The following is a 24,475-nucleotide window of genomic DNA, read 5'->3' on the forward strand; positions in this document are numbered from 1 at the left end:
TAGTGGGCTTCCCAGCTCATGGAGTGAGGCAGCGATAGTGGGTGTGCCAACCCACAGAGTGAGAGAACTGAGCACCTTTGGTCCTAAGGCTTACTGGTGGAGTGGGGTGCCTCCGGGTACTTACTGGCAGAGCTAAAGAGCTTTGTTAACACTTGTCCTAGCAGGACACAGGCTGAGGGGCTGAGAGGCCAAGCACTAAGAGAGAGAGCATGTCCTGAGGGGGAGCAAGAGGAGCCTGTCCTAAGAGGGCTGTGAGAGTCCTGCATGGCAGAGAGGAGCTGAGAGAATTGTCCTACACTTAAAAAGGGAGACTTTGCCTACATACTTCGTGAACCTGATCCTGAGTTGTACCCTGTTACAACTAACCAATTAACCGTGAGTATGGTCTGTGAATTTTGGGAGTCCATTGCAACAAATTATGAAATACAGCAGAGAAGCACAGAATACCGTGGGAGGGACAGCTGGTGTCAAAATTGGTAAAAAGGTTGGACAGAGGAGGTAGGCTTCACAGGAATCAGCCTTGGGCTGTTGTTGATGGTGATTCTTCTCCCCTGTCATGAGGTTACGTGACGAGGTCTGACAGCACCATGCCATTTTTTATGTATGCCAAACAAATACGTTTTTGAATTATATCTTTCTAGTTTGTTTAAATTTTGGGATCTGTGGGGACACTTTACTCTTTGGTGGAAAACAGAAGGGAAAGTATCATGATCAAAGTTCAGTGATAGTTTCTATCATTTTATGTCTGATCTGCCTTCCCTGCTTAATGATCCGGAGTTGTATTTTACCTTGGCCAAATGGATCTTTTTTCTTCTTGGGCTTATGGACATGGGGGAGGAAATGAAATAAAAATTAGAGATGACCAAGGTGCTTCTCTTTTCTTGGCGGGAAATACTTTGAGGGCTTTTTGTTGATATTTTTCTAGCCTGGAATTTCACAGTGGCCACCTGATGGCTTAGCTAGTGGTGGGTGCTACCAAGACTCCCCCAGCAGCACTGAGCTGGAAGCCAAAGCAAAGCCAAGGCGGGAGAATGTTGGGAAACTGAATCAGCCTGTAAATAGGGAATTTTGCTGCTAAGCTCATGTTTTAGCTGGAGAAGGAAAATTACAAGTATGGTAAATGTCCAGACACCTCCTCTAATTTTGAATAAAGGAACAATAATTTCTGGCAGAGATCATAAAATACACGAAACTTACATTTGAAAATGAAGGAGGCTCTAAATTTCATTTTGTCCACAAAAACTACTAATGAATGAGCCATGTCCCTTTGTTCTAAGTTCTAAATAGTTAACTGCCACAAGAATCTAATGAAATTGTCAGGTTATAGTAATTACATCAGTAATTTGATATGTTGTCACTTGAATGGAGCCATGTGTGTGGAGTCGGTTACTCTCTGTGGGGCTGACCCTTTTACATTCCTGTAAGCGCAAGACTAATAGAGCTCTTAAGCTTTATGGGAAAAGAGCTTTTATCACCTCGTCAAGTCAGCCAACATATTTCCATTCTATTCCTGATTCCGTGTGGCTCTGTAGCTGCTGGTGTGCCCCCCCGCCCCACACTTTACATTGGACCCCTCCCTTACCGACATTTTTATTGACGTTTCTAAGTCTGAATTACATTTTGTGTGGCACCACTTACAGATGTCTTCAATTAAGCATAGGTAAATAAAGGGGATTATGTATCAGAGGCCAGAAGATTCTTGGAATTCTCCTCTGCGTCAGACCTGGCCAGCCAGTCCAGTAGGGTACAGGGTCATCATCATTTTGGAGGTTGAGAGTACAAGAGAGGCATTTGGAGGAAAGCTAACCGTGTGTGGGTGTAGGGCGCTTGGGTTTCTCTTCAGGTATTAGTGATTTTCCTAATATACCTAGGGCCTTTAGTCATATAAATGTCAATCTGTTCCTCCATCATTTCAAGTCAACTACAATCTTTTACATTGATAGTAATCATAATACTGTTACCAAGAAGTTAGTACCCATGGTGTAAAGGCACAGTTATATGCACTTTGCCTATTTAATTCTCACACAGTGCCTATAAGGTAGATATTCCCAGTTTTCTCATGAAGACAATTGAGCCTTAGAGAGGTAGATGAGCTAAGTGCTCAGTATCAAACAGCTAATAGTGTATGACAGTGTTAGCAGGATAGCAAGGAGGAATTGAAATGGTACTGCCATAAGATTCTTACGTTGTACATGACTTGATGTACTGTTATTTGAAGGAAACAGTTAATGTTAGAGATGCATTCCGTAAATGCTACAGCAGAGTTTCTCAAGCTTGGCAGTATTGGGATGGAAAACTCTTTGTTGTCAGGGACTGTCCTGTTTATTGTAGGATGTTTAGCAGCGTCCTTGGCCTCTACCTGATAGATACCAGGAGCACCTCTCACTCCTTCCCCTTTGAAGTTGCAACAACCAAAAATGTTTCTGTATACTGCTAAATATTGCTGGGTGCAGTATGTCTTCTGTTGAAAACCACTGCCCTAGACCAACTCGAAGAAAGAAATAGACCAAAGAAATGTAGATAATAATTCACTTTTGTTAGGTGCAGTTGAAATGGTTCTGACTCGTAGCGACCCTGTATATAACAAGACGAAACACTGCCTGGTCCTTCGCCATCCTCACAATTGTTGCTATGTTTGAGCCTACTATTGCAGCCACAGTGTCCGTTCATCTGATAGAGGGTCTTCCTCTTTTTTGCTGACCCTCTACTTTACCAAGCGTGGTGTCCTCCTTCTACAGGGACTGGTCCTTCCTGATAACATGTCCAAAGTACCTGAGAAGAAGTCTAGCCATCCTAGCTTCTAAGGAACATTTTGGCTGTACTTCTTTCAAGACAGATTTGTTCATTTTTCTGACAGTTCATGGTATATTCAGCATTCCTCACCAACACCATAATTCAAAGGCGTCAGTTCTTTTTTGATCTCCGTTATTCATTGTCCAGCTTTTGCATGCATATGAGGCGATTGAAAATACCATGGCTTGGGTCAGGTGCACGTTAGTCCTCAGAGTGACCTCTTTGCTTTTCAACACTTTAAGGAGGTCCTTTGCAGCAGATTTACCCAAGATAATGTGTTGTTTGATTTCTTGACTGCTGCTTGCATGGGCGTTGATTATGGATCCAAGTAAAATGAAATCCTTGACAGCTTCTGTCTTTTCTCCCTTTATCGTAATGTTGCTTGTTGGTTCAATTGAGAGGATTTTTGTTTTCTTTATGTTGAGGTGTAATCCATTCTGAAGGCTGTAGTCTTTGATCTTCATCAGTAAGTGCTTCAAATCCTCTTTGCTTTCAGTGAGTAAAGTTGTGTCATCTGCATATTACAGGTTGTTAATGAGTCTTCCTCCAATCCTGATGCCATGTTTTCCTTTGTATAGTCTGGCTTCTCAGCTTATTTGCTTAGCATACAGATTGAATAAGTATGGTGAAAGGATACAATCCTGGCACACACATTTCCTCATTTTAAATCAGGCAGTATCTGCTTGTTCTGTTCGAATGACTGCCTCTTAGTCTATGTACAGATTCCTCATGAGCACAGTTAAGGGTTGTGGAATTCCCATTCTTTGCAATGTTAACCATAATTTGTTATGATCCACACAGTCGCATGCCCTCGTATAGTCTTGATAAAACACCGGTAAACATCATTCTAGTATTCTCTGCTTTTAGCTAAGATTCATTTGACATAACAGTGATATCCTTTGTTCCACGTTCTCTTCTGAATCTTGCTTGAATTTCTGGCAGTTTCCTGTCAGTGTACTACTGCAACTATTTTTGAATTACCTTCAGCAAAATTTTACTTGCCTGTGATACTGATGGTGCTGTTCAATAATTTCCACATTCTGTTGGATCACCTTTCTTTGGAATGGACACAAATATGGATCTCTTCCAGTCAATTGTTCAGGTAACAGTCTTCCAAATTTCTTGTCATAGATGAGTGAGCACGTCAGGTGTTAACATCCGTTTGTTGAAACATCTCGATTGGTATTCTGTCAAAATTCCTGGAGCCTTGTTTTTCGCCAGTGTCTTCAGTTCAGCTTGAACTTTTTCCTTCAGTACCATCAGTTCTTGATAATATACTGCCTCCTGAAATGGTCCACTAATTCTTTTGGTACAGTGGCTCTTTGTATTCCATCCATCTTCCTTTGATGCTTCCTGTATCATTCAATATTTTGCCCACAGAATCCTTGAAAATTGCAACTCAAGCCTTGACTTTTTTCTTCTGTTTCTTTCAGCTTGAGAAATGTCAAGCGTGTTCTTTTCCTTTGGATTTCTAACTCCAGGTCTTTGCACATTTTGTTGTAACACTTGATTTTGTCTTCTCGAAACACCCTTTAAAATCTTCTGTTCAGCTCTTTTACTTCATCATTTCTTCCATTCGCTTTAGCTCCTCTACATTCAAGAGCTAGTTTCAGAGTCTCTTCTGGTATTCATTTTGGTCTTTTCTTTTTTGCCTGTCTTTTCAATGACCTTTTGCTTTCTTTGTGTATGATGTTCTTGATGTCATCCCACAACTCATCTGGTCTTCTTTTGTCATTAGTACTCAGTGTATCAAATTTATTCTTGAGATGGTCTCCAAATTCAGCTGGGATATACTCAAGGTTGTATTTTGGCTCTCATGGGCTTGTTTTAATTTTCTTCAGCTTCAACTTGAACTTGAATAGGAGCAATTGATGGTCTAGTCCATTGTTGGCCCCTGGCCTTGTTCTGGCTGATGCTATCGAGCTTTTGCATCGTGTCTTTCCACAGATATAATTGATTTGATTCCTGTGTATTCCATCTGGCGAAGTCCGTGGGTCTCGTCATCATTTATGTTGTTGAAGAAAAGTATTTCCAGTGAATAGGTCTCTGGTCTTGCAAAATTCTATCATGGGATTTCTGGTGTCGTTTCTTTCACCAAGTCCGTATTTTCCAGCTCCAACTACTGATCCTTCTTTGTTTCCAACTTTCGCATTCCAATGGCCAGTAATTATCAACGCATCCTGATTGCACGTTTGATCAATTTCAGATGGCAGAAGTTGGTAAATATCTTCAGTTTCTTCATTCTTGGCCTTAGTGGTTGATGTGTAAATTTGAGTAATAGTCGTATTAACTGGTCTTCCTTGTAGGCGTATATACATTATTGTATCACTGACATTGTACTTTAGGATAGATCCTTAAAATGCTCTTTTTGACAATGAATGCAACACCATTCCTCTTCAAGTTGTCATTCCTAACAGAGTAGACTATATGATTGTCCGATTCAGAATGGCCAATACCAATCTATTTCAGCTTACTAATGCCTAGGATATGCATTACATTTCATTTTTGACGATTTCTGTTTTTCCTAGATTCATAATTTGTACATTCCAGGTTCCAACTTTTAATGGGTTTCTTCTCATTTTGAGTTGTGCCACATCAGCAAATGAAGGTCCTGAAAGCTTGACTCCATCCACGTCAATAAGGTCGACTCTACTTTGAGGAGGCGGCTCTTCACCAGCCGTCTTTTGAGTGCCTTCCAGTGGCGGGGGGTGGGGGGCGGAGCTCATCTTCCAGCACTATGGCAGTGTTCTGCTGTCATTCATAAGGTTTTCACTGGCCAGTTTTTTTAGAAGTAGATCTCCAGTTCCTTCTTCCTAGTCTGTCTTAGTCTGGAAACTCTGCTAAAACCTCTCCACCATGGGTGACCCTGCTGGTATTTGAAATTCTGGTGGCATAGCTTCCAGCATCTCAGCAACACGCAGGCCACCACAGTATGACAAACTGACAGACGAGCAGTAGAATAATTCACTAATGAAGATAAAATGGAATGATAAAGAGTTTTCAATCTAGGCAGGAAAAAGAAGGAAAAGGGAACAAAGAACAAGTGAGACCAAAAAATGAAAAAGAGGATTCACTTACATTCATCCATAATGATGAGTACATTAGATAGAAATGGTCTAACCAAAACTTGTAATATGGAAAGTCTCTCTGTGTGCATTGTGTGAACTGGAGCCAGTAGTCCCGAGTGGCTACTGAGTTCTTTAGGAACCACACTTTAAAGTTTTAATCGCCACATGTGCCACTGGCTGCACTTGGACAATACAGTTCTGAATACTCCAATTAAAACCAGAGATTCTCAGACTAATGTTTTTAAGAAGCAAGAGCCACCTTAAATATGAAGACACAGATAGGTTAAAAATTAGAAGTATAGAGTAGGATCTACCATGCAAAAAAGTAATCATAAGAAAGTTGGATTGGTTATATTAATATCAGACAAAGAAGACTTCAGGACAAAAACTGTTACCAAAAAGAAAGAGGGACATTTCATAATGATAAAAAATCAGTCTATCACATCAGTGCACGCTAATTTGAAATGCGTATCTGGGCAAAAGACATGAAGCAAAAACTGATGGAACTGGAAGCAGAAATAGACAATTCCGCAGCTATGGTTGGAGACTCCACACTGCTGTCTCAGTAACTGATAGAACAAGTTGGCAAAAAAATTAGAAGGAAGGTAGAATACTTGAACAACACTATTAATCAACTTAATTGGCATCCATAGAACAGTGTACCCAACAATGAAAAAAATACATATTTTTTTCAAGGACACAGGGAACATTCACCAAGACTGAGCATATGCTGCGCTATTATACAAACCTCAATAAACTTAAAAGGATTGAAATTTTCTCTGACTCAGATACAGTTAAATTAGAAATCACTAACAAGAAGAACTCTCAAGCTCAATAAAACAAGAAAGACAACCTAGTTAAAAAAATCACTAAAAAATTTGAATAGGCATTTTACCAGAGAAGGCTAATAAGCTCATGAAAAGGTCCTCAACATCATTAGTCATTAGGGAAATAAAAATTAAAACCAAAATGAGCCACCACTACAAGCTCAGTAGAGTGGCTGTAATCAAAAGACAAAGTATTGGTGAGGTTCTGAAGAAGTTGGAATCCTCATCCATTACTGGTGGTAATGTAAAATGATACAGCCATTTTGGAAGACGGTTTGGAACTTCCTCAAAGTGCTAAGGTTACAGTTACCATGTGACCCAACAATGCCACACCTAGAGAAAATGAAAATATACGTCCACCCAAAGCCTTGTATGTGAATGCTCATAGCAGCATTGTTCATAGTAGCCCTGAACTGGGAACAGCTCAGATGTCCATCAGCTGGTGAAAGGATAAAGAAAATATGGTATATGCATGTAATGGAATACTATGCAGTAGTAAAGTGGGAAACTACTGATACCTGTGGCAACATGGATAAACTTCAAAAATATTATACTAGCTGAAAAAAGCCAGACACAGGAGTTTCCGTTGATCTGCATTGTTCAGAGGAGGGAAATTTAAGGAGTCACAAAGCAGATCAGTGGTTTTCCGGAACTGGGGAGGTGTGGGGACTGGCTGCAAGTGGACGTCAGGGAATTTGGGGGAGAATGTTGTAAAGCTAGATTGTGGTGATGGTTTCACAACTCCATAAACTTGCTAAAAATCATAGAATTCTACACTCACAATGGGTGAATATTATATCTATACATCATTGAAGCCGTACAAAGTGTATACCATTGCTTTATCTTTTAGTTTCCTAAAATGTAGAAAAGATTTGAGGTGACTTGATATCCTGCTTCTACACGGTATCTCTAGTCCTGGTATAGCTGTCAGAAGCAGCTTCAGTAGTCATCAAGAAAGCGGTGTGTATTGAAATAGATGTATTTTCATTAATATTTTAATTATAACTACTCAGTTAATATACTTAATATTAAATAATGTTAGCCATTAGTGTTCTTTGATAGCTTGTAAAACGTTTCAAAGCTCTTTTTGGAGTGCAGAGCTGCTTGGCTTCTCACGGAAAGCTTTGTGATAGACTGGGAGACAGTGTGTGTGTGTATTTGGGTGTGTGTTTGTACACTGACGGCAGGCTGCAGGTAGCAACAATGGGCAAATACCATGGTCCCTGGCCTCACAGCTAGTGGTAGCATTCATTTTTCTGTCAGAAAAAAATTAACGGATCATAAGAAACCTAACCACGTCTTTAGTCTGTCAGTGTGAAATACCTTTGTTTGGCATGGCTCTGGTAGACGTCAGGCTATCTCTAACAGTCAGAATTTGGAAGAAGTGACTGTTACCCACAACTGTGTCTCATAGAAGTGAAGCGAGTTTGTAGAGGCAGCAGCGGAGAGTGAGGTCTGCAGAAGTTTGAGTTGTTGGGCTCGGGAAGGGAGTTCAAGCAGTTTTGTAGAATGAGGAGGATGGTGTGAATCAGTCCTCAGAGAGCTGGCTTAACTGGGGAGCTGTGGCCATAAGGCTAGGAAGAGGGTTGAGCTGGTGAGGTGGGGAAGCTTTTACCTGCTTTCTGGTATAATGCCTGGGAGGGCTGTTGTTGTTGTTAGGTGCCGTCAAGTGGTTCTGACTCATAGTGACCTTGTGTACAACAGAACAAACACTGCTCAGTCCAGTGCCATCCTCAGAATCGTTGTTGTGCTTGAACCCATTGTTGCAGCCACTGTGTCAATCCATCTCATTGAGGGTCTTCCTCTCTTTCGCTGACACTCTACTTTACCAAGCATGATGTCCTTCTTCAGGGACTAATACCTTCTGATAACATGTCCAAAGTACGTGAGACATATTCTTGCCATCCTTGCTTCTAAGGAGCGTTCTGGTTGTACTTCTTCCAAGACAGATTCGTTTATCCATGGTATATTCAGTATACTCACTAGTTACGTTTAAAGAGCCCGGGCCAGGGCAGGCAGAGGTAACTTTGGGGAAGTTAGATCTCCTTAGAGAGTGGTTGGCAGTCTGGGATTAGTTCTGAATAATCAGAACTGGAAGCTGGGGGGTGGCCTGATCACTGGGTGAAAGCAGAAGTATGGGTGGGGATTGTTTTTGTAGCTGTGTGGGCTGGGAAAAGTCATGTCATTTTTCAGGCTGAGTCCCATACTGTAGAATCAGAGGTTGAGTAGACAAGGTAGCTATTGGCCAGGGTTAGAAGCACCAGGTGGAATTCTGTAATTAAATCTCTGAAGTCTGGGATTGCCATTTGCTTATTCTTCCCTTCACACATACACACATGCTCACACACAGATTTTTTTTTTTTTTTATAAGAGTGGGGTCATACACCCCACTTTATATTGCTCTATTTTCACTTAGAGAAATATTTATAATGTTATTAAAAAGTCTTGGTAAGCATGGTTTTCAATTTCTACATAATAGTTTATTATATGAGTGTACTATAATTAACTTATTTTATTCTACAATCTTGTTTGATTTTTTTCCCCAATTTGGAAGTGACTAGAAGTTATGTTACCAATGTCATGGTTTTTATTTAATATGAGCCCACTACATATCTGAAGTTAGACCCTCCTGAGGGTGGTTTCTTGAGGTTGTTAGCAGAGCTGAGGCAGATGGTTCATTGTGCTCCTCTCTGATGACTAGGCAGTCTTCAGCAGCTCAGGGCCATTTGAGGTCCTTTTGGCTGTCTGGAAGGGAGGAGAACACAGGTTTTACTGTCCTGAAAGCCCCTGAAGACTCTCAGAGTTGCTGTCTGAACCCCCTGTTAAATCCCTCAAATAATGGCCTGGTGCCTGGCACACGACTTCCTTTTGCCCTGTTCCTCTGAGCCTCAATAGTGTTTGTTTTGGGTGTAACTGAGACGCATGGAGGCAGGTGGGTCAGGAGACAGGTGTGCTATATCAGAGTAAACATACACTCATTTTGGGAGTCATTTGGCTGGAAGCCAGGACTGGTCTATTAATATTTATGTCATTTCCACATTGTTCCTTTGGCACTGCACTGCGTAGTTCATTAATCACTGACGCCAGGCCATCCTTCCCTAACATTTCAAATGTGTTTCTTCTGTATGGCTAGAGGTGAGCTTTATTAATTTGTCCCTGTTATCAGTTAAATCCATGTAATTGAGGAACTTCTGAAAAATAACTTTGGTTACAAGCCGTAGACTTAAGAAAGATAAAGCATTAAATATTCCTAATAGTACCCCGGATTTACTGATGAGGACATTAAAGATTGTTGCTCCTAGGGTAAATCACTTTGCTGTCCAATGAGCCACTCATGTAATTTTGTAGGAATAATCCTTTAGAGTGTGCCATTCAGAGCCCTTAAAACTAAAAGCCAAAACGGACTCACGTTTGCTCACAGTCTGCATAGTGCTCTTATTTGTCCATTGTCACTTGTCTCTCACAGCCGCCTGTGAGGGTGAGCAGTGCTGTAATTCCTGTTTCAAACAGGCAGAAACTGATACTTTTAAAAGAAAGTTAAATTACTGTCTTGCAAAGATAAAACAGCCAGGAAGTGGACAGTGGATTTAGGGTTCAAATCCAGATCTTTTGACTCCGAATCCTGGACACAAGTCACTATAACCTGCTGCCTCTCTGTTTGCAGTGTACAGTTGATTAAGAGTTTGGCTACTAACCAAAGGGTCGGCCAATTCAAATCCACTGGCCACTCCTTGGGAACCCTATGGAGCAGTTCTGCTTTGTCCTGTAGGGTCGCTGTGAGTCCGGATAGACTCAGTAGCATTGGGTTTCAGTGGGTTTTCTGTAGTTACTTCAAAAATACATTTATATTAGCAGTTCTCAAAAGTGTGGTGTGCCAACCCTTGGGGTCTTCTGAGACCTTTTCAGGGGGTTCTCAAGGTCTAACACTAAGTCATTATTTGCTGTTTCGTTTCCATTCTCTCATGACTGTCAAGGAAGTACATACAAGAGTCAGAGACTTGGGGAGAAGGTTCTCTAATGTTGGGGGCTAGAGCTTCTCGGAGAATTAAAGAAGAGAGTGGTAGGGGAGAGTGTGAGAGGTTGGAGAACACCCCTCTTTTTAGTGGGCAAAATGACTGATACATTTTTTAGTGTTGATTTTTTTTCCAAGTACAAAGAAACGTTTTCATTTATTTAATTCAGACATTTCAGAAGCAAGTAAAAAATGTGAAAGCCAGTCTAACATCTTTTATAATCTAACTCCCTGGAAAAAAACAAATTTTTTATCTTTGAAATTCCTGCAAAAATTTTTTTTAACATGCACAAATAAACACAAAAGGGTTTTGTTTTGTTTTCCTTTTCGATTGGTTAAGTTTTTCTTTGTTGTTATTGTTTCTTTGTTTATGATAAAAATGGATCATTTTTCAGCCTGTTTTTATCAGTTAAAGTATTTTTGAACATCTTTCTATGTCAGGACATAAAAAGAACAAATTCTTTCTGTTACTGGTGCTCCGTATACTCTATGTGGCCGTATGGAGTGGCTAAGGTATTTCACCAATTCCTTGTTTGACAGTGGGTTAGTGGCTTCTGGATCCCTGGGTGGTGCAGATGGTTAAATGCTTGACTACTAGTCAGAAAGGTTGGCAGTTCAAACCCACTCAGAGGCGCCTCAGGAGACAGGTCTGGTGATCTGCTTCCCAAAGGTCACAGCCTTGAAAACCCTGTGGAGCAGTTCTACAGTGTACACATCGCGTCGCCATAAGTCAGAATCGACTCGTCGGCAGCTCACAGCAACAGCTAGTGGCTTGTGATTTTTCACGTCAGCAACAATACTGCAGTGAACATTCTTATAGATAAATATGTTGGTAAGTCTGAGAGGACTGAGTCCCAGCTGTGGTGTTGATGAATCTCAAGGGATACGTTTATTATTTTTTGTTTTTAACCTTTTTATTAAAGTGTAACCATGTATGTTTATTTTAAATTGATAAATAATGCCAGTTTTGCCATCCAAAAACAGTATACCTATTTATACTTGCACAAATAATACATAAGGAATGTATACCTTTGCCAACATTGCATGTTACCAATATTTTTAATTTCTGTCAATTTGTGAGATCAAAACAAAAAGTATCTTGTCTAATTAGATTCATTAGTTATTTATTAGTTTGAACATTCTGTCATATGCTTATTGACTCTTTGTGTTTTTTCTACGATTTTTTTACCCAAATTTAAAAAGTTGAAGTTGGTGTATATATTGCACATTTGAGTGTCTGAAGTTGACGAGCATAGACATTAATGTTTTCGGTCGTGATAAACTGTGCTAACATTTTCTCCCGTAGATATTATTGAATAGTTCTGACGAGTGTTATTAATTACTCAAATTAGAAGTTTTGGATAGATTTACCAAATGAGATAAATCTATTCAAAACTTCTAATTTGAGTAATTAATAACACTCGTCAGAACTATTCAATAACATCTACGGGAGAGTATTAACAGTAAACATGAAGCAATGGAATATGGCTAAAAATGAAACTTGGTTTTAATCTTGAAAAGATGCATCTGTATTTTTAAAAATTGATATTTTTGAATATACATGGACGGAATAGTATAATAAACCCCTGTGAACCTACTTCCCAGCAATAGTTATCAACATTTTGCTAATCTTGCTTATGAACAATGTTTCAAAACACCAAATGCTTTTGGTATTAGAATGGGGAATTAGGTTGATAAATCTGCATTGATTATATAAATTTGCAGTAGAGACAGCTTCTAGTTGCTATGCAGGAACACGTTTTTAATCAGTAGGCATCCAAGTAATAACATATGGAAGCACATGGCACGATAAAGCTCGATGAGCCTGGGCTTCAGGGATATTACTGAATGAATGGAGAGCCACACCACGAGCTCTGATTTCCGATTTCACAGATTGGGTTATTGCTGTTGTACTTCACACTTTTATCTCCTGGTCTCCATTCGTCAAACTCCTATATTCTTTCCATGATTTAAAGTGTTTAAATAATTTGAAGCAAGGAATTGTTTTTGAGGGAAAAATAATCCTGTTACGGCAGTTGCGTGTCAGTTGAAAGGGTCGCACCGATACAACAGATGTGTGTGTGTTTGTAGACATACATCAGACATGTTAGTCACATCGGTTCAATTTGTGCAATTGGAAACGTGATAGGCACTGACTTTGTTTTAGAGTTTTCCAGCCACAGGTGAGTGATGTGAGTCTCTGGCTGCTCGCACCACAAGAAGGGCAAAGGAAATTAGTATCTCAGGTTCACCTCCAGCCCATTCTCAGCACCTACTGAATACCTGTTGAACAACTTTTAATGTATTAATTGACTTACTAAACAGATTGAGAAAAAAAAAACCTCAAAACCAAGCCCTTTGTCATTCAGTCGATTCTGACTCATTGCAACCCTATAGGACAGGGTAGAACTGCCCCATAGAGTTTCCAAGGAGCAGCTGGTAGATTTGAACTGCCGACCTTTTGGTTAGCAGCCGAGCTCTTAACCACTGTGCCACCAGGGTTAAAAGCAAGGAATAAACCATATAATCTACTGACCCCCATAACTTCACAGCTGGAGGAAATGTGAAGTCCTGAGTAATCAGTTGATTAAGTAGTGCAGAGATCACAAAACCAGCAGGTTAAAAGCTGACTTACAACCTGGCCCCCAGCCCCTAGGATCAGTGGTATATTTATGCTGCTTATCAGAAAATCAGCTAACCAAACATGTTTAAATAAACTCCCTTTTCAAAAAATCCCTGATATACCCAAGTCAGTAGATAAATATAGCCACATTTAAGACAACGACGGGGTAGCTATGAGTTGGAATTGACTTAATGGCAATAGGTTTGGGCTTTGGTAGTTACTTGTTGTTAGGGGCCTTCAAGTCGGTTCCAACTCATAGCGACCCTATGTATATATGACAGAACAAAACACTGACTGGTCCTGTGCCACCTTCCCGATCATTACGCTTGAGCCCATTGATGCAGTCACTCTATCAGTCTATCTTGTTGAGGGTCTTCTTCTTTTTCCCTGACCCTCTACTTTACCAAGCATGAGGTTCTCCTCCAGGGACTGATCCGTCCTGATAACATGTTTTGGTAGTTATAAGGCAGCCCAGTCTCCGCTAAGTGCTTTGAAGTGGGCAGAGCCCTAGATTCCACATGATTTTAGTGCTGGGAATAATGCCCATTGGAGGACAAATTGGCCATGGCTAGATTGACCAGAACAAGCCAGTGAACAGTAAAGAAGCCATGTTATCAGGTGGGAGGGCCAGGGGATGAGAGGAAGTGTAACAACTGGAAACTGGGAAGGTAATTGCAGTTTGAAAATACATCTCAAGCTGGCACAAGTAGGACCGAATTATATTTAGGGCCAACAGAATGCATTGGTTGTTTATTGATAGTGTGCTTATTAATTTCTTATCGACTATGTCCTCGATAAATACATCTTCAAATGAATGAATAAAGACACACATTAGACTTACCGAGTCCTGGAATGACTGACGGAGGAAGGTGAACTCTTGGAACAGTTCAGATTGATTTCAGAGTCATCTCATTAGCTCTTGGCTTGGAGGCTTCCTAACAGGTGACAGGCTCCCCTCCTTCCATCTCAGGAGCCGGCATCTTCTCTGTTTCCACGTCACTGGAGTGCTTGTTTTCTTGCATGATTATTTTTAATGATAGAGAGCTCCATTCCTCTAAGCCTTGGGGCTTCAGTGTTTAAAGGATGGCTTCATAAAATGCAGTCATTTATACACATTCGTTTGTTTTTTATTACACAGTTGGAGCAGTCTAATTTCGGAGGCGGGATTAGGCTTCAAGTGTAGCAATTTAAAGTATTGGTGTGGGTTCAGCTTTTGTCATTGTAACAGGCTGATGTCCTTCTCTGTTTCCTTTTGGTGGAGGCTTCTGTCTGTCACTGCTCTACTCTTCAAACTGTTTCTTTGGAAATAGAAGTGACTTTTTAAAGATAAATGCTGTAGTGACCGTGAACGTCAAAACTGGATTTTGACATAATTTTTATAGTTTGTGTAAGCCCTTAAAAGTTTAAAGATGTATTTATTACCCAAACAACATTTTAATGACAGCAGTGGAAGTTTGGGAAATCACTGATATCCCTAACACCTTAGCAGACCTGCTGTTCCATTGTTGTTGACCTTGACCACCTGGCTGAGGTGGTGGTGTCAAGCTCCTCCACTGGAGAGTTAGTCTTTCTCCGCCTTTTCATGTTGTCCTCTTTGAAAGGAGGTCGCTGTGGTGGTCTACACTTAAGGAGTGGGGAGTTATGCCTCCATTCCTTAGGGCAGAGTAGCTCCATGTATTGTTCGGAATTCTTCTGCATGGGAGATCTGTCTCTTCTCCCCATTTATTAATTTATTCAGTCATTTATATCAATATGGACTCACAGAGATTTATTTCATACTTTGGGTTATAATCTGAAGGCTCTGATAAAACCCACTGGTTCGGCTCTAGTTTCTCTTGAGGCAGGCCCTTGTTAAGAACAGAACAGTGTTTCAAAATGGTTGCTTTTCCCCTCCCCCTAAGAGAAGCTCAAGGGGATTTTTCTTGGAGTGTGGTAGAGCTCCTGGAGGTGAAACTCAGGAAAGTGCTGGGAACCCCCCACCCCAAAGGCTGGGCCTCCAGGAGGCTTTCTGTCTCAAGCTAGTCCACCTCCAGCAATGACCCTTTAAGTATTCCTACCTGATGCTGAGTCCAGTGCAGCGGTGTCTACCGCAGTGAGCTGTGATTCTCCGCATCAGCCTGTCTGTCTCTCTGATCTTTGGGGTGGCAGTTTACCCTGTGACCTCCATTCTCTGATGGATCTAAGAAGAGTTGTTGGTTTTTAGTTTTTCAGCTCTTTTCTTATTATGAGGACCGGAATGATGACTTCTAAGCTCTTTACATTCCAGATCAGAAGACCTTTGTACTTACATAGCAACACTTGCTTAGAAAAAAAATAACGAGATCGGGACAGTCACAGAATTAGCCTGACCGGAAGTATGGGGCAGCTCTGCATTCTCACCCAACCCTCTCCTTTTATGTTCTCCATTTTTCTTTCATACGCTATTTACTTCCTAGCCTTTACGTGGATCGGAAAAATACAGTTCAATGGTTACTTTTATAAAATGTTATATTCTTTACTGTCCAACTTGAAAACAAGTGAGTTGGGAAAAAAATTAAGATTTCTCTTTTCATACGTTTGTTGGGTCAGTGTTTCTATAAGAAGAAGTTTCATAATTTAGAGTTTGACCAGGGAAGGTGAGGAAATTTTAGGACCTACTAACCTGAGGAAAGTACCACTGTAATAGATTGTTAAAGATTTAAAATTTTTTTTTATTGTAGCTTTACAGAGCAAATTAGTTTCTCATTAAACAGTTAATACACATATTGTTTTGTGACATTGGTTGCCAACCCCATGTGTCAGCACTCTCCTCTTCTTGACCTTGGGTTCCCTGTTGTCATTCATCCTGCTTTCCTGTTGCATCCTGCTTTCTAGTCCTTGCCCCTGGGCTGGTGTGCCCATTTAGTTGGTGTACATGGTTGAGCTATGTGTATTATTGTTTGTTTATGGACCCCTCTAATCTTTGGCTGAAGGGTAAACCTCAGCAGTGACTTCAGCACTGAGTTAAAAGGGTATCCGGGGGCCATACTCTCGGGGTTTCTCCAGTCTCTGTCAGACAAATTTTAAAGACTCTTAATATAAAGGGAAACATGTCAAACTGTTGGTGTTTGTCTACTTTTCACAGGCAGAGAACCCCCCGGATGGACCAGAGTGTGGTTACGGCTCCTTTCACCAGCAGTACTGGCTTGACGGCAGGATCATTGCCGTGGGGGTGATTGATATCCTTCCGCACTGTGTGTCGTCCGTGTATTTGTACTATGATCCTGATTACTCTTTTCTGTCTTTGGGCGTCTACTCTGCACTAAGGTAAGATTGCTTTCGGCAGGTATTTTGGGTCATATAGAACTTATGGTCATTCCTCGTTTGATTATATTTCATTATGTAGCAGCAGGAATCCTGTTTGATAGTATATTCTGACGATTAATTACTAGAGTAGTCCTTTAGCCACATACTGATCCTTAGAAGCCCCACCTTTGGAAGTGATGCCAACGTCTGGTGATAATACTGTCTTTTTAAGGTATCCGTCTAGAGTAGTGTGTGAGAAGCCGTTGTATTTGTGTGATGCTTTTGCTGTTAAGTTTATCCATTTATAAGCTCCCCTGTCAGAAGTTATGTTTTTAAAGTGTTATTTATATTCTTTTTTGTGTCATCACTATCAGATATTTTTTCATTATTAATTAAAAGTTAAATGAATCTAAACCTGTTGTTGTCGAGTCGATTCCAACTCTCAGCGACCCTGTAGGACAGAGTAGAACTGCCCCATAGGGTTTCCAGGGGGCGCCTGGTGGATTTGAACTGCCGACCTTTTGGTTAGCAGCCATAGCTTTTAACCACTACACCACGAGGGTTTCCAAAATGAATCTAGTGTAAGTGAATTAAAGCAGTATTAGCCCATTGGAAGAAATAGACAGTGACGTGAGTATACAGATCAGGGCCGGGGCCCTGGGCTGTCCTCTTGACTCTGTGATCTTCATCAAAATATGATTCCCCTTTTATGTCTATGGCCCCAGATAAATGCACTGCAACACAAAACTTTTTAGGTGCATTATCCTAGTGGTGAAATAAAAGAGTTTTATTTCATGAAAGCATTTGTTTCTGTTTTTATTCCCAGTGGAGCCCGAAGGAGCCCTGGTGGCTCAGTGATTAAAGCACTGGGCTCCTAACCAAAAGGTTGGCAGTTTGAACTCACCAGCTGCTTTGTAGGAGAAAGATGTGGCAGTCTGCTTCCATAAACATTTACAGCCTTGGAAACTCTATAGGACAGTTCTACTCTGTCCTGTTAGGGTCACTATGAGTAGGAATCGACTCGATGGCAGTTTTTTTTTTTAATGGAGCTCTGGTGACACACCTGCAAACTGAAAATCAGCAGTTTGAACCCACCAGCCGCTCCATGGGAGAAAGATGTGGCAGCCTGCTTCAGTAAAGATTTACAGCCTTGGAAAACCTATGGGGCAGTTGTACTCTGTCCTGTTGGGTCCTTATGAGTCGGAACGCTTGACAGCGCCGGGGTTATTTTTATTCCTACTTGTTTCTTGCTGTATATTGGTACAGAAGGGAGGGAAGGGAGGGGAATTACTTTACTTCCATTTGGTGGGGAGCTTGACTCTTTGTCTTCCTCGTTATCATTGTGTCATTTTTTTCTCTTTACATTTTCCACTCTGTGTCTGATGGTCACATTTCTCAAGTGATGACAAAATGTACTTCCAGATATTTATTTTCCTTGTTGCATATGTGCCATTTTCTTAATCATCAAAGTAGAAGTGTTTATGTTCCTTTTCAGTCAGCACTTTGGTTTGAAAAAAGAGTCCGGTCTCTGTTTCGATGGCCACTGTATAAAGAAGGTCTATATATTGGTACTTTCAATCTGACTCTTAATACCAAATTATAATAAATTCACAATTATATGGTGTTTTTAACTGAGGTCTGTAATGATCTTTTATTTTTCTCATATATTTAATGGCATTGTTTGTATAAAGTAATTCAGAAGCGTTCGTGGTTCTTGATCTCACTGAAGTTGGAACAGATCACTTAAAGCATTCACATTTTGTAACTAGAAATTCATAGTTATTCAAATTATGTAACTTTCGAAGTTTATATTTATTTTAGAAAAGATACAGCTTTGTATCCAAATTAGTCAGGACTTTGAAATTATTGCTGTTTTCTCTCTTTTTTTATTTTTAAGTCTTTGACTTTTCACTGTGTAGCTATTAATCTTTCTAGACTTCTCAGATAAATATTAAGAATACTATTTATTTCCTATATAATAAACTCAGCCTCTGTGTGGAATATTATTTCATGGCTCAATAAGAGATGGTTTAGAAATCCGGGTACATTTGAAGGAGTAAATAATCAATTCCCAGTAAAATTGGAAAGAGTTCTGTTTATCGCTTGATGTACCCCTTGAAAATCCTCACTCTGGAGAGCTTTGAGGTGTGGTAGCTGAGGAGTCTGGTAAGCTGGAGAGCTGTTGCTAGCTGAGCCTGGTTGCTCCTGCCCTGCAGCCTTGTCACTTCCTCTCAGAGCTCTTGAGGATATGGGTTGCCGAGTTTGTAGAAGAGGAAAGGCAGCTAGGAGATTCACATTTAGAAGCGAGATTGACATTTTGGGATGAATTTTTTTTTTTTTAGGTTATAAGTACCAATTCCATTATTGATTTGAATGTATTTCAGTGACACCTGTTTAGTAGTTTTTCCTCAGTTTCTTAAATAGTCCTACAATCAATATAGAGTTTTATATTTTTATGTTTTTATGTAATCTAGTCTGCAGATTAAAAAAATGTTTGAATTGGGGATCATGAACATGGCTTTTATTTACGTATTTTAGCAAGATGAATTTTTGAAATATAATTAACAAATATTTATTGAGCACAGTCTGTGGGTCCTGCTACTGTTCATAGAAGCAAATAAGATAATGTTTCCAGCTTTTTGTCAACCCAGGCCCAAACCCATTGCCATCCAGTTGCTTCGGATTCATAGTGACCCTATAGGACACAGTAGAACTCTGCCCCAGAGGGTTTCCAAGGAGCAGCTGGTGAATTCCAACTGCCAGCCTTTTGGTTGGCAGCTGAGCTCTTATCCACTCTGCCATCAGGGCTCCAGCTTAGTCAGAGCACACTGTTAACTAGAAAACCAACAACATAATTTTAGATACTCCATAGAGCTGTTACGAAAATAAAATCATCAGTGGTGATAGGCATAGGGCCTGGTTTTTATAGGGTGGTCAGGAAAGACTCCTTTGAACAGGTGGCATTTGGGGAGAGAAGAAAGAAAAAGCCAGTCTTGTAAAAATCTGAGGGTAGAAGTCCAGGTAAAGGTGCAGCAAGCCAGGTGAAGGTGCGGCCAGTCCAAGTGCGCTGAGGCGGGGCATTCTGTAACATGTTGGAATAAGGAGAAAGAAGGTTTTAGGGGTGAGGTCATAGGAAACAGTGTTATACAAGGAGGGCAGGGAAGCAGGTGGCACTGGTAAGGAGGAGTGGCAGATGGAGCAGGACTTACAGGGAGTGTGGATTTTATCTAAGAGCCATACCAACTCAGTAAGGGGGATGTGAGGAGGTTGCCCAATCTGACTAACATTGGAAGAGACTGCTTAGACTGCTGGGGGTGGGGGAGGGGGCAGGGATTATGGAGGGGTGAGAAAGAAAACCGGAAACCAGTTGGGAGGCTGTTGTAGTTGTTGATTTTTGAGGAGGAGGGGGATAAGAAAGGGTCATATTCATAGTAGATGTTGGAGGTAGAGCCAAGAGGACTTACAGCATGGAGTGAGAAGAGGAGCAATTAAGAATGACTCGGAAAGCCTGTGGGGCAGTTCTTCTCTGTCCTTTGTAACCCCTGTAGGGTCTGTGAGTCGGAATTGACTTGATGGAAGTGGACTTGGGCTTGGCAGGCTTGGTGTAGGTTTTGAGTGTGAATAGCTGGAAGACCAGTGATGGAACTGTGATAGGCAGGACCCAGGGGAAGGAGCACCGCTGTGGCTAGGGCTTTTTGTTAGAGTTGGATGGTCCTCCTGCATTTGTTTAGATCAGTGCACTCATTCCTCAGTTCAAGCCCTGGGAGTAGATCTAGGAGTAGTAGGATTTATTCTATGATATCCTGATACTGTTTAGTCTGCTTGGATTTAGAAGTATTATTTTTAGGGCAGCAACCCGTCAAAGATTTAAATTTGAAACTGCAAAATGTACAGAATATTCCGTAAAAAAATTAATTTCTCCTTGGATTTCAAGCATCCTTTGTTACCAGAAGGAAAAATAAATAAAACACAGAAAGGAAAGAAAAACTTCAAGAAACAAACACAAAAAACAAGCAAAGAAAAAACAAAGCAAACAATTTTCCTCGTATTTTAGAAATGTATTCATGTTTTGCTTAAAGCTGTCAGATACAACCAATCGGTCACCTGGACTAGGTGGGGTGAAATTCTGTGCCCAAGCGTATCTGGGCACAAATAAAAACCACTGCAATGAAGGCGCTGACGATCTTTGTTCAAGCACTCCTCACCTGTGCCAACAAATAGAAAGTAGTGAGGTAACATGATTTTTCCCCTCCCTAGGTTTTTTTTTTTAGGTTTACGAATAAAAAATATTTTAAAGTTATACGTTGATATAGGCAGGAGTTATGTATCATATATAGCTGAAAGCATTTGCATGTAATAGTCGGGATAATAATTATTGTGTAATAAATGTTGTTTATTCTGAAAATTTGTTTTTCGTTTTCCTAAGTTTGCTGTACTGTTTTTAACCTAGTAAGCCCAGATTCTTTGAGAACTCCAGGGCATAATGAATAATAGCAAGAAGCTATATTAAGTAGATCCCTTTACTTTTATGCTGTTTGAATTTTAGATCAGCTACTTGGCCCAATGAAGTGTAAAACCTAGACCTTAGATGCGTTTGTTCAAAGTTATTTAGAGTTTCATTGGTATCTCTTTAGTAAAAATCATCTTACAGTGTTTTTAAAATTGTTTTTCTTTCAAGGCTTGGATTTTAATACCAGATTTCATCAAATATTTGTCATAAAATTAGAGTTATTTGAATATTGGAAACAGAATTAAATGTACCTTTGTCCTTCTTTTTTTTTCTTTTCTTTTGGCAGGGAAATTGCCTTTACTAAGCAGCTTCATGAGAAAACGTCTCAACTCAGCTATTATTACATGGGTTTCTACATTCACTCGTGCCCCAAAATGAAATACAAGGTAAAGTGGATTTTATTTCTCATGTGTGTCTGCTGTGAATTCAGGTGATAACAGTTGGTGCTTTGGTGTTTTGTAGTTCTTTATCAGATCCGCGTAACTTGCTTGGACATTTCTAATGTAGATCATAATTATTATCAATTCTGCACGTGTCTTAAACTTCTCACAAAACCTCGTATGTTCATTGCCTAGCAGCGTCATTGCCTAGAATGATGCCTGACACATCGGCACTTAATAAATATGTGTTTGAGAAATTAATTGCTAGAAACTAAATGATTATATAGAAACTTAAACTTTCCATAGTGCCTGTTTCCTTCAGGTGCCTGGGTGACTGCAAGGAAGCCCGCTAGGAAATCTGCCTTCTTTTTGTGCATCCTAATCCCCCCAGCCCCCTTCTTTCTCTCTCTGTTCGTCTCTAGCCTTACTTTCTTTGTACCTGTTAAACAGTCCAGGAAACCCGGAGCTCTGTGTATGCAGCAGTGAGATATTCCCAATGATACAGTATTTGCAAAATGTTCATAAGGTTTTTACTATGGAAAAATGAATCTTAAATTTTTATCTCAGGGCACAGGATTTGGAGCTTTGAAGGAAGGATGAATGGGTTAATAAGGACGTCTCTTTATTGCCTTTAAGCTTTCTGTACTGAGCACCACAGCCTTCACTGCTCTTGTAAGCCGTCGTACTATTGTTGAGGTTTAAATATAAAAATTTCCCTTTAAAAAAAAGGTTTATGACTCTGTTTAATGAAACTCTTTAATGTTTTCTAAGTATTTGTTGCCCACTGTAAAGACTCTGGAAAGTATAGACCAGTGAGGGACAGACTCCCCACCTTCCACTTGCCATCATAAGGGTAACCAAACACCACCTCCTGCCCTTCGAGCAAAGCTCTGAAGATGAAAACACGAATCTTCCTCTTGACAGACTTGTGACCTAGGTGAAGACTGGGGCATTTTATATTTTAAAAACATACCAGTATCGTGGTCTGTGAAATGGTGTCAGGGGAGGTAGTTTACTACACACTGGGTGGAAGAGGAAAGGTATATAAAAGAGATTGGATTTAACCAAAAGGAACCCATGGCTCAAGAAAAGAGTAGGTGTGTTGGGAATGTACGTCCACAGGAAAAGAGCATTACAACTAAGGATTTGTAAGTGACGGTGCCCATGATGTGTTCATAGGAAAAAGGGTGACCAGAGGACTATGATGGGCCTTGAAAGCTACTCTAAGGTGTTTCGGCGGTTGGGAGTCATTGATGGTTTTAAAGCCAGGAGCATAGCACGTGTAAACCAAAAAGTATAAATGTGTTCATGTACATAAGTAGGACTTTTTTTAGTTACGGGAATTTTAAAACTTCAAACTGAAGACGAAAGTGTAATTGAACCGCTGTGTACCCATTGCCAGCTTCCACAATTAACAACACATCTTATTTAATCTATTTCTTCTCTCATTCCCACTTCCACCTCTTTTGGAATTATTTTGGAACATATCCAAGATATCATTTCATCTGTAAATATTTCAGTATGTATTTCTGAAAAATAAAGGCACTTTGAAAACATAATGACAGTGCCATCATCACGCTTAAAAGTATTAGCAGTATTTCTAATATTTCTGACACCTAGCCAATATTCATATTTGCCCAGTTGTCTCATAAGCCTTTTTATGGTTGATTTGTTTGAATTAGGACCCAAACAAGGTCTGTGCAGTGCGATTGTGTCTCCTGAATTTCTGTGGTCTGTGCAGTGCGATTGTGTCTCCTGAATTTCTGTAGTCTGTGAAGCTGCCTCTTGTGTTTTTTCTCACAAAGAAATGATCCACAGGATCTGGTGATTAACAAAATGTGGCACTCATCAAGAATGATTCCAGAGCTTTGAGGCTGAGTTCCAAATGGCTGGGGAAGTGGCAACTCCATTGTCAGAAATTGTGGAGTCTAAAAGGACACACTGCCTACTGGGTTTACGTTGATAACCCAGATGGTCTAGTTGAGGTTTCCCGCTGGCATTTGGAGGTTCTCTTTCAAGCTCATATTTAAGGCCTTGTAGATAACTTCTGAATTCAGTCTTCTTCAAACATTTTCTTTTTGCTTGAATTATTCATTTACTTGGTAGGTTTAGATATATGTTTTATACAGAAGGAAAAATCATGAACATACTTTTTTCACCATAAATACCTAACTTGGTATTGTTTTTACTAGTGTTTTCTCTGTCTAGGTAATTTCAATGATATGACCAAAACACGTTGCCATCGAGTTGATTCTGACTCATAGCCATCCTGTGGGACAGAGTAGAACTGTCCCCTCAGGTTTCCAAAGAGCGGCTGGTGGATTTGAACTGCTGACCTTTTGGTTAGCAGCGAGCACTTAACCAGTGTGCCACTAGGGCTCCAATTTCAGTGATAAAAAAACAAAACCGAACCCATTGCTGTTGAGTTGATTCTGACTCATAGCAATACTAGCTCTAAATTAAGGAGACCTGGGGGCGCAACAGTTAAGCGCTCGGCTGCTAACCAAAAAGTTGGCTGCAGTTTGAGCCTACCCAGCACCTCCGTGGGAGAAGGACCTGGTGATCTGCTCCCATGAAGATTACAGCCTCGAAAACCCTCTGGTGCAGTTCTGCTCTGTCACGTGGGGACACTCTGAGTCAAAATTGACTCGACGGCACCTAACAACAACTCTTAATTAATTCACTGCAGGAAATTGAAGTCCTCAAGTTATGGTAAAATAATTATGGGACTCAAAACTGGCTGCCCTATATATTTGTCTTCCTGTATGTAATACTTGTTTGTGAGCCATTCCACACAGAGGTATTTTTATACCAGCCTTAGGAACTTGTGGGGATCTTGTTTGTAACTCACCGTCTTTAACGGGCTGTTCACTCTCAGATCGCAGCGTTTCCCTCAGCGCACTTTTCCTTATGCCTCAGCTAAATTCCGAGATGTTCTGTATTTGAAGCCATTTCTTCCTTTCCTGTGGTTAGTGGAAATGCTGAGCATTCATCGTTC

The 24,475-nt window shown here is 40.4% G+C and overlaps 1 protein-coding gene across 9 annotated transcripts in view; it reads left to right on the forward strand.

Annotated features, from left to right (window-relative positions):
* Positions 1-24,475, forward strand: part of ATE1 (arginyltransferase 1) — a 162,351-nt gene that overhangs the window by 48,960 nt on the left and 88,916 nt on the right. For all 9 annotated transcript variants that reach the window (XR_002784216.2, XR_002784218.2, XM_010601209.3 and 6 more), the window contains 2 exons: positions 16,427-16,608; positions 21,384-21,483. Coding sequence is in view for 7 of the 9 variants with exons in the window: in XM_010601209.3 (XP_010599511.2) it covers positions 16,427-16,608; positions 21,384-21,483 (282 nt within the window). In the remaining 2 variants the exon portion in view is untranslated. The remainder of the gene's footprint in view (positions 1-16,426; positions 16,609-21,383; positions 21,484-24,475) is intronic.

Source organism: Loxodonta africana, chromosome 16, assembly GCF_030014295.1.
Source record: "Loxodonta africana isolate mLoxAfr1 chromosome 16, mLoxAfr1.hap2, whole genome shotgun sequence".
In the NCBI taxonomy this organism is placed as follows: domain Eukaryota; kingdom Metazoa; phylum Chordata; class Mammalia; order Proboscidea; family Elephantidae; genus Loxodonta; species Loxodonta africana.